The following is an 11,251-nucleotide window of genomic DNA, read 5'->3' on the forward strand; positions in this document are numbered from 1 at the left end:
TTAAATTGCTGTACATTACTCTATTTGGAAGATGATATGTGTTACTGTTTTGATACTACTCCATTTGATTATTCCCCTGTATTTTTGTCAATTTTTTTCAGAGTACTGTTAATATGAGTGTGGTGCACAACAACTTCCTAACTGACACAAATCCATTGAATTTTGGCTATGTGAACATCTGGGGAATAGGAAACCAACAGATTACAAATGTTACTATCACTTATGATGGACAGACACATATGATTACTAACTTCACAAGTAACCAAGAAAATCAGGTAGGTGAAAAATGTAAAGGTTTTGGTTACAATATGTTTTCAAGTACTATTATAATAAACCCTTTCTTTTTAGTCTATACATTTCTGCATATTCTCAATTTATGCATCTTAATGTATGTTCCAATAATGTAAAGTGCTGGATATAAACCCAAGACATAAAGATACTAATTTTAGATTAAAACTGCATTGTTAAACCTCCCTGTTATGCCTAGGCAGTGCAAATAAGCTCTTCCAGGCAGGGACTGTCGGTTTTCATTTTGCACACTCCTAAGCATTGCATCAAGGCTTACATAATGAATTACATCTCAAAAAAACGACATTAAAAGAAAGTTTACAGAAATGCTGGAATTAAGGCTGATCCCACAACCTTAATTCAACCCTATTTTTATTTGCATTATGATACAGCCTTTAATTACAGAATCACATACTGGTTTTCTACAGGACCCCTGCCTCATTCACTGAATGGTTAGTTATTCAATATTTCTCTTTAATCCTCCATATTCAGTGTGTGCCCTCAGGCCTATTTAATGCACACCAACCAAACTCTGAACTAAATGCAAGATTATTTATTTCTTCATGGCATTTCTGTGGTGCTGTCGCCATGGTATTTGAGGGCCCAGCATCACACACAAATTTGGTGGCAGAGAGGGATAGATTCCAATTCCTCAGGGAGGGAGTTGCAGTTGTGAGAGCCCAGCACTTCTCCAAATCTGGCCCCAGGTATCTCACGCTGGACATCCAAAAAATGGAGGAATACACATTTAGTGGCTCGCTGAAAATGTTCGTTTAGGTGATGACCAGCATCACACAGGAATTCGGCATGCGAGAAAGGAATGGAATAGAGTTTTCCAGGATGACATGCAGCTACCTTAACCATGGAACCATCCTTTCCCTTCCTGCAGTCTCCTGCCTAAACACCTTCAAACTTCTGCAATTCTGCAACAAATGATGCAGAGAGTCTACAGACCATAGCCTCACTCACTATATAACCCTGATTAATTCCAATAGCACTGTGCATCTTGTGCACTGAATGAGGCAGAGTCCTGTGCGGGGAAAAATGTGTGATCATATAGTCAAACTATATAATAATGCATGTGTACAAGTGGGCTGAATTAAAGCAGTCTTAATTCGGGCATTCCCTAACTTTTTAGTGCTGGACTTTGCAACCTTAAGGTTTCGGGGTAATATTATATAAAGAAAAGATTAACATGGTTCTTTGGATATAATTTACTAATTTCAAGCAAGCAAACAAACAAATTGGAAAAACAGAAAATCCATTATGTGGAACCATATGGCTTATAATTTGGATCATCAGCAGGACTTGGACCTTTTGATCAACAGATTATTTGAGCTCACGGAGTAATTGTAGCAGTAATAGGCTCTTGTCCTCTTTTGTCAACCAGTTACTTAGGAGGGGGGGATGCATATGCTTTGCCAGTGGATTTCACAGATATTTGCTGATAGCAAAGAAATGTCGTGACTCAAGAATTCTGGGTTCAATTCCAGGTTCTGTAGGGGAGTGTGTTTTAGTGGTTATAAAGTCTGCTGCCTCTGTGCTCATAGTCTCTCTGCTTCTATTCACCCCAACTCTGGACTCTTATCTCCATCTCCTTCTATGGACTTCCCCATCCTGGTTCCTGATTCCCTGCATCCCCACCTACTGTTCCTGCCTCTCTTCTCAGTCTGTCTCCCCTCCCTTCTGGTTCCTGCCACTCTGCTCCCATCTACTCCCCCCTCCAGCTCCTACAGAGGCTCAGATATTAAAACACATATTCAGGGTTGGTAGCTACCCCTTATTTGGATTTATTTGTGTTCAAATGACATCCTTGATTTAAGGCCCTGATTCAGGAAAGCACTTCAATTTTTTTTTAAGCATGTGTTTAATTTTTAACACATGCTTAAGTGTTTTCCTTAAGTAGGGACAAAATAAATCAAAGCTATTTGTTTTTCCTTTTAAAAATACTTTCCCTCATATTAGAGATTAATTAAAAGAAAGTAGAATTCCATTTCATTACCCTTAGATTCATTTGTTTAGGTCCAGTATTCACCAACCCGTTTTCTATGCAGTGACTGCTAGGCAGAATGTTTTGTTGTTTATTTATACCAGGCTGCTCTTGCTTCCTCTACAAGTTTTCATTTGATTCCTTTAATCTAATACCTCTCACAACTGAGCTAAGCTCTCTTTCAGCCCCTCTTTTCTCATTTTCACTGACAGCCTTTGCCGCCTTCTGTTCATCCTATGCTGCTATCGGTCATGAGAAAATGCTTTTAAGGATTCTACCCTTTCCATCTCTTGAACTACCTTTAGAAAACGAAATATTTTCATGCCACCTCTATACACTGTAATTTAAAATGGATCTAATCTTTTCTGCTCTCTACTTTTTTATAACTAAAAAATTTTCAAATGAAAATTGAGATATCCTATCCTTTAGGGATAACCTAATCTCTCTCACTCTCTTTCCATATAACATTTCAAGCAATAAATAAAGTTCTCACGACTTTGAGAACTTACCACAGCGCAGAGGCAGTTTCCAAGAGTTTTAATTAAAGCTAAGCATTTATTTAGGTTACAGTGTCCTATCTTCAACTTGAATAGAATCATTTCTTTTCTTGTATTTAATCTTTGATCATCTACCTACCTTTGAACTTGGATGACTATCCTCTCCTTGTCCCATTTCTGCTGTCACTCTTGCATAACTCTAACCTTGTAAGACACAATAGAATTTCACACAGGTAGGGCAATCTTTTTCAAACAGGGGTGTTTTTACTTGCTGTGTTATTAAATATAGCCAGTGGTACAGGAGCCTGGAATACAGTGGTGCACTAAAGGTATACATTTTCTAATTAAAATACCTGAAGAAGAAAGCGATACAATTTCAGAACCTAACTGATCTTCCAAAATGCTTATTACTTAAAATGAAAAGTCAATTAGACTGCTATTGCATACCTAGTTTTCTATCTAAAATGGAATATTAAGCCATAACTAATATTGTTTGCAATGTTGTTGTAGCTGTGTTGGTTCCAGGATATTAGAGAGAGAAGGTGAGTGAGGTAAGATCTTTTATAGGAACAACTACTGTGGGTGAAAAAGACAAGCTTTCAAGCAACAAAGAGCTCTTCTTCACGTCAAGAGAAGAGCTCTGTATAACTTGAAAGCTTGTCTCTTTCACCAATCCAGTAAAAGATATTACCTCACTCACCTTATAACTAATGCTGACAGTTCAATGGGAAATCTGTGTAAATGATTAGTTATCCTGTGTAATTTAGAAGTATGTAAACTTAAAAAAAATGCTTTTGAAAACTTAGTCTTTTTGGTACATTAGAAAGTCTTTCCTAGGCTCTTCCATTATAAGTATTTTACACAACATACAGTCATGTCTTTTAGACCAAGGTCCTGCAGTGAACTCCACATGGGCATAACCTCTGTGTAGCCCTGAGTGAAAACACATGTCAATAGACCAAGGACTAGTTCCACAAAGGGGACTGAGATTCAATATTGCAATGCCTGACATTTAGGCACCCTGCAGTCTAGTGGACTCTATGGCCCCGAGTTAGGTACGCATGCTCCCTATACAATACATGGGGAGAGTTAGGTGCTGAAGAACGGAATCTACAAAAGCCAGCAAATTGAATGTAGAGCCACCTAAGCTAGCATGTAGGAAATGCTGAGGAGAAGGGTGAGCAATTAGGTTCCTCCTCCCCCGAAAAAGGGAGGTAGGTATTTAAGTCCAGATTGGAGGGAAGTGCTGCCCTCTGCTTTGGATGCTCAGCTCTGAACTCTCTCCTGGAATTAGCTACCTTAGCCATTTCTCACCAAAAAGGAGGTGGAAGTAGTGGTGCCCCCTGTACTTTTAGCCAGTGGTTGGGCACTCACCTCGGCTGAGAGAGACTCAGGTTCAATTCCCTCCTCTGCTTTATATAGAGAAAGGAATAGACTTTTGGATCTCCACCCCCACCAGGTGAGTGCCCCAACCATTGGCCCCTGGGGGATTCTGGGATGGGTTTCACCCAATCTCTCCTGTTAAAGTTATTCCACTGTGTATAATAAAGAGTCACTGGGATAGAGAAAGTGTGAGAATGAGGCACTCAGGTGAGACTTTGGAGACCAAGGTGCAAGTGAGATAGGCAGGAAAATGCTTAGTTTAAGAATCCTGTTGGGACTTAGACATGAGCTGGGAGACAGGCATCTAGAGTGAGGCATCATATGCTCACTGACAGCATATTTTAAATATTGAAGACACTTTACTAATGAAATTGTAGGCACTGAGGGGAGTTTACCAGTGGCAATCTAGGTACATAAGGACTTCAGACTTAAGTGGCAGCTGAAGGTTTTTTTTTGAAGAACTAAAATTTAGATTTTAGTGGCAGTTTGGTCACTTAAATCCCTTTGTGGATCTAGCCCCAAATCCCTAAGAATGACTGGGCTGCGCTCCCCTCTATTGTGATTTGTTATTATATACTCATACCGATTTTCTTCCTTTGGCCTCTTCTCTACTTTCAGGTGCTACAAATTGATTTTACTGAGAAAATATTCAGCATTGAAAAATTTACACAACTTACATGGACAACAAGCAATTAAGCATCTGTGGACAACAGGCAGTTTTAAAGCATCTCGAGAGGCACCTTTTCATCAGCTGGTGTATTTTGTTCAGCTATACTAATAGCGAAAAAACAAAGAAATAAAAAAAGTCTATTGTGCATACTACTGCACTAAGACGTAATTTTGCCTGTGCCACTTAATTCTGACATGCTTAGTAGGGATGTTCGCTTTGCTTGCACACAGGGGTAGGAGCCGATTTTGAAACATACATGTCATATTTATGAAAACATATGTTAAGATTTCTCTGAGATCTTTTGCTGAGTTTTACAGAGAGCATAATTTCTGCAGTTTATTGAGGTGGAGAAAAAAGCCAGTGAAATATAATATGACACTATGAAAATGTTCTTTACCTTGCTATTTGTAAATTTCGATATGCATTTTGTTTTATACAATACAGTACACTTTTAGTGTAATTTATCCTACTGTGTGCAAGAGAACTGAAGTTATGAGATTACTATGCATTGAAAATAAAAATGTATAAATAAATAATTTTGATTTATTTTGGATGTAACTTAATTTTTTAGTTGAATTGGGCTCAAACCAGAATGTGCAATCTAAATATCCCAATCCATGGGGAGGGACCTAATCTGAATGCAGTTCTAAAGCTGATGTTATACCCTGCAGATAGATGTATTTAGTGTGGACCCTTTCAGCCAGGCTTAGCTCAATTGACTCTGCTGGTCTGACACTTCTGCATCTGTTCGGAGGACGCAGCATATATCCTCTCTCTATAATGGTCTGAACTAATGTTGGATATCAGGTTCATCTTTAATATTACAAATATTCAGTTAAATAGGATATTGCTCTTTCTGCTGCTGTGTCCGCTTTAACTAGTGGAGACAATACTGTAGTTTTCAACTTGATGCAGTAAGTCATCAGAGATCCTGGAATAATAGTTTTGAAAGGTGGGAACTGCTACATTCAGCCAAGCCCCTTGCTGATAACTTTAAACTGTTTCATTCCTCATATAAAAAGGGAGCGGGAGGGTTTCAGAGCTTCACGGCTGTCTATGAGCAACATTTCATTTTGATGCTATACATGGATGGCATTTGGCTGAGCTCCATTGCTTCTTTGTTCCTGCCAGCTCAGGACAGAGCCAAGTGAAAGGCAATTAGCAGAGCCCATGGGCACATTCAAAGCTGCACTAGAAATCCAAACTTGAAGAGCTCAGAGCATTTTGGCAACTCAGATGGGTGGAGCAGATCTTAGAAGAGCACCTCCATCTTTTTTCTTCTGTTCTCCCTCCCAATGAGGAGCTTCTCCCTCCCAATGAGGACCCAAGAAGAAAGAGGGACAGAAAGTGTTTGTGGCAGTGGTGGGGGGACTGGAAAGAGAGAAGAGCACAAGATTTCATTAATGTGAGGCATAAATATTAAAGAGCAACAGGCAATCATTGATTATTAAAGACATTTCACAAAAACGATTATTAATAGCAGAGACAGTGTACTGTCCCACTAAAGAATTGAGAGAGAGAAAGTGTCTTTTTAAAGGCTAGGACTTAATCATTGCAATGTCTAACTTTTAGGGGCCTTGCTAGGTAGTGGAATTCATAACCCTGAATCAGCTGTGCAGGCTCCCTATATAATGCCTGGGAAGAGTTAGGTACCTACGAATGAGATTCACAAGAGGCCAGCCTAAGCCTGACAGTAGGAAAGGGGTGTGAGCTAAGCCTCATTCCTCAGGGAATTAGGTTCTTATTGCCTTCTGGGATCCACCATGTCCTGGAGTTAAAGGCATCACTGCAAAGCAGCCAGGGTAGGGGGAGAAAGTAGCAGCTTCCCTTACAACCTTTAGCACATTGTGTTAGAACACCAGTTGAATTCCCCACTCTGCCTGATCTGGAGCAGGGATTTGAATGTGGATGGCCTACCTTTCAGGTGAATCATTGACCTAACTCATGGTTTCTATTTGTACAAGCCTGGTTCAGTGGCACCTGGATTAGCACCTAAACTCCATAAAGATTTACATAAATGGCCCTTGCCCCTTCCCCTGCACTCTAGGAGACTGTCTTGGTCAGCAGGGTAATTAAAGGGGGAATAAAGTGCTCCCCTTTGTGAGGGCTTCCATGTGGCAGGTGGGTAGGCAAGCGGCACTGAGGTAAGCTATTGGCCCTGGGTCATCTGAAAAAAGACCTATAAACCACGTTCTTCCAGCCTAAACTGCCACCCTCACATCCCCACCCAAGCCCAAGTGAGTGTCCACTGCAGGTTCTCGTTGGGGTTGGGGGGGATGTTGGTTCCCTGATAAACCAGGATCAGATGTGGACCTCGGGGAAGGCATTTCCTAAAAGAAAGTGGAGAATCGGGTCTGGGATCCTAATGTCTGGTATAGTGAAGTGACAATCCTGTCTTTCACATCCCTTTAATCATAATGCCAACGGAGGGGTGAGGTGGGAGGTCCCAGCAATAGGATTGGACCAGTTGTGGCGGCGTGACTTGCACTTTACTGCCTATTACTGTATTGACTAATAGTTCTCCAATAAGTGAAAGTAATAAAGTTGTGACCTCTTTAAACTACTTTCGTGCACCTTGTCTTTCTGCCCAGGGACAAAAGGAATATTTGAGCTAAACATCAAGAAAAGCTTCCTAACAGTAATATCTATTAGACTGAGGAAAAGTCGCCCAAGAAAAGTGGTCGTGCTCTGGCCCATGGAAATTTAAAACTAAACCCAAAAGAACACTAGAAAATACACAAGAAAGAAAAGGCTTCCATTGATAGATGAACAATATGCCCAGCTGACTTGTATGATTCTGTTATTGCTTGCAAGTGAAGACAATATTAAGGAGGCTCTTCTTTCCTGCTAGGCATTAGATACCTCAAAATAAAAAAGAAACAGCCATAAAAAGCTTGCATGGTGACTACTTAATTAACATTTCCATTCTGGGAGTTTCAAGTGCCTATTTCTTTTCTTGAACTCCCATTGTATCACAAACTCCCCTGTGGTAATGTAGGGGGAAGAAAAATGCCAATCAGCCTTCTGAGGTTCATCAACCTTTATTTACAGATCCAAAATACGAGCATCCTACTCACAAACAGCTGATTGAGTGTTGCTACACAAAGGCACCAGATATAAATACAGCTATCCACTTGCTGATGTTTTTAACAGATTCAATCGTTGGCATAAGGGCAATATGATACACGTCTCTGAAAATTTACTGCCTGAAGCAATATAACTTAGGGACTGATCAAACAGTGCTTATTCAGCATGGCTGTATAAGGGTCTTACTTTGGTGGGCAAGTGGAATTCACAACCCCAAGTTAGGCACCCAAGCTCCCTGTACAATGTGTAAGAAGACTTAAAAATGAAAGAGCAGTGAAGGTGCTAGCAGTTCTTATAAAGCTGAAGCTAGAAATTGTAGGAAATTGATATGGGAAGCAAAGGGACATAAGGGGAAATCTATGGCCAACAGAGTAAAGACTAGTGGGGTCAAGGAGAGCAAGACTGAGGCTAGTGTGTGTGTGTGGGGGGGGGGGGTGTCATGAAGGGTTCAGTGAGGGTATGCATTAAAGTTGTGGGGCCATGGAGCACAAGGCTGGCAAGAGTGTGTGTGGGGGTCATGCAGGAGTCACTGGTGATCATATGGATGCAGGCAGGTCACAGAGGGAGTGAATTAGGGAATCTCTGGCGAAAGGGAGTCATACAACATTCAGTATCAAAGTGGAGGGGGTGTTCAAATGCGGGCATGGCGAGCAACAGTGGATCACGCAGGAGTTTGGTGGCAGTCAGCATCATGTGGGGAGGGTGGCATTGTTTAGGAACTGTCTGGAAAAAGTAGGGTCATGCAGGGGACAATGAGGCTATCATGTCAGGGGGCACAAAGATCATGGAGAGCATGGCTGAGAGTCATGCAAGGGGTCAATGGGCCTGCATATCAAGGCAGAGAGGGTCAAACAAAGTTGCGGAGAGCAACAGTTGTGATCATGTGGCTCACCGGGGTTGGGAGGGTGGTCACCGATGGTAAGTGTTGAGGCAGTCAGGGTCACAGAGCGGGATCATGCAGGGTGGGCAATGGGCCTCCGTATCACAGCCGTGTGATCACGTGGGGCAACACTTGTGACAGTGGTCACTGATGATCCATTTGGAGGCAGATGGTGTCAGGGTGCGTGTGTGTGGGGGTCAATAATGGAGAAACTGGTGGAAGCGCGTAGCTGCAGAGGTAAATGAGGTTGACTAGTAAGGCATTGGGGGGGTCAAACGAGGTCACGGAGAACAACAGTTATAAGGCTCAAATAGGGAGGTCACAAGAGCTCATGGAGCTCAAGGTTGGGGGGGCATTAATGGTGGCCAGTAGCAAGTATGGGATCACACAAGGACATGGATAGCATGGCTGGAAGTAGTGGGGAGGCTCATGTAGGGGAGTCACTGATATGTTTGGAGGCAGTCACACTCACAGAGGGGGTCATTTAGGGACTGGCTGGAGAAAGTGGGATCATTCAGGGGCCAACGAGGTTATCAAGTTGTGTGGGGGGAAACGGGACACTGGGCCATGGAGAGCAAGACTGAATGTAGTGGGAGTGTCAGTAAGGCTGAGTATCACTGCAGTGTGGTTGCATGAGGGTCGGGCAAGAGTCAGATTACTTTTGGAAGCAGTTGGGTCGCAAAGGGGTCAGTAGGAGTGTAGTGGGATGGCTCCACCCCCCCCCCCCTCCAGCAGAAAAATGGTTAAAGTCAGCCCTGGGAGAAGGTTGTGGCTGAGAGCTGCTAAGCTGGGCTGATTGGGGAAGCAGGCCGCAACTGGGACACAGCCAATCAGGCCTGTATAAAAAGGCTGTGAGGCAAATGCCCAGGAGGAGTCGCTCTCCAGGCTGGGAGAGAAAGCAGAGTCTGGTTCCATGTAGAAAGGGTGCTGGGAGTGAAGCAGGGCTAGGGAGCTCCAGGTTGGCAACTCCCCAGGCTGCAGGGCCTGGTCCAAGGCCCATTGGGAGGCAGAGGAAGGTAGCAGGTCCGCACCCCCTTGCCTATGATGAGTGGCTTTTACACTGCAGTCTGCCCCAGGAAGTGGGGGCTTAGTGGTGACTGGTAGTAGCCCACACTGAGGCAGGGTGGGGATTAGAGGGTTGGGGGTTTCCCAGAGAAGGGAGACTCACAGAGACTGGTGGGGGTATTGCACTGGGGTCCAGGAGGGACATGGGGCCAGCTACAAGCTGGACACTGGCCTGCAGAGTGGACCCAGGCTGGAAAAGAGCTAATTCCCTGAGACGACAAACAGGAGGCATCGCAGGGGTGAGTCCTGCACGTTTACAAGGCGACGGCCCAGGGTGTGTGTGGTGGGGGGGGCGGTGAGCAGGGGGTCACTGAGGCTGAGTATCAAGTCAGTGTGGTCATGTTGAGCAAGGCTGATTGGATCTCATGCACGGGGTCAGTGAGGGCCAGGAAGTGTGTGTGTGGGGGGGTCACGGGAAGCAACTCTTGTGGTACTCAGGACATGGGCGGGGTCACTGCTGAGACATTTGTAGGTTAATAAGGGCATTTCTAGAGTAAGAGCGGTTATGTGGGGCGGTCAAAGAGCTAGCGTATCAGATCAATGAGGCCACACAGAGTCATGGAGCGCAAGGCTGAAGGTAGCAGGCACGGAGGCAGTCATGCATCAGTCAATGGGCCTCAGTATCAAGGCAGAGGGGGGTCAAATGAGGCCCTGGAGCACATCAGTAGTGAGAATGAGGATCACCCAGGGGTCAGTGATGGTAAGTTTGGAGGCAGTCAGGGTCACAGGAGTCAGTTAGGGAATCGCTGGCGGAAGCAGTGTCATGCAGGAGTCAAAGAGGCTGACTAGCAAGACAGTGGGAGGGGGTCACATCAGGTCATGGAGCTCAAGGATGAAGCTGGGAGGGTTAGTGAGGGCCAGTAGCAAGTAGTGAGGGGGGGTCACACATAGCATGGCTGGAGGTAGTAAGGGGTCATGTGGGGGAGGGGGGGTCACTGATAAGTTTTGAGGCAATTGGAGGAAGGTCTGGAGGCTGTTGAGTGATGCAGGGGGCAATGAGGCTATGGCAGTGGGGTTACATGGGTCATGGAGAGCAAGGCTAAAGGTACTGGGGGGATCATTGCGTCTGAGTATCATGGTGCTGTGGTGACAGAGCAACACTGGAAGCAGTGAGTGTCATGCAGGGGTCACTGATTATACTTTAATTGGGGTCACAGATGGGGTCAATTAGAGAAAGTGAGGGCGGGGAGAGCATTAATCAGTGGGGAGGGTTAGCTCCTTCGTTTGAGCATTGGCCTGCTAAACCCAGGGTTGTGAGTTCAATCCTTGAGGGGGCCAGTTAGGGATCTGGGGCAAAATCAATACGTGGTCCTGCTAGTGAAGGCAGGGGGCTGGACTTGATGACCTTTCAAGGTCCTTTCCAGTTCTAGGAGATAGAATAGCTCCGAAAA

At 44.0% G+C, this 11,251-nt stretch overlaps 1 protein-coding gene across 2 annotated transcripts in view; it reads left to right on the plus strand.

The window, feature by feature from the left end:
- Positions 1-5,374, plus strand: part of SI (sucrase-isomaltase) — a 158,207-nt gene extending 152,833 nt beyond the window's left edge. For both annotated transcript variants that reach the window (XM_065557834.1, XM_065557833.1), the window contains exons 70-71: positions 102-275; positions 4,777-5,374. In XM_065557834.1, coding sequence (XP_065413906.1) covers positions 102-275; positions 4,777-4,854 — 252 coding nt within the window. In that variant the 3' untranslated portion in view covers positions 4,855-5,374. The remainder of the gene's footprint in view (positions 1-101; positions 276-4,776) is intronic.
- Positions 5,375-11,251: the final 5,877 nt, after the last annotated feature.

This window comes from Chrysemys picta, chromosome 9 (genome assembly GCF_011386835.1).
Source record: "Chrysemys picta bellii isolate R12L10 chromosome 9, ASM1138683v2, whole genome shotgun sequence".
In the NCBI taxonomy this organism is placed as follows: domain Eukaryota; kingdom Metazoa; phylum Chordata; order Testudines; family Emydidae; genus Chrysemys; species Chrysemys picta.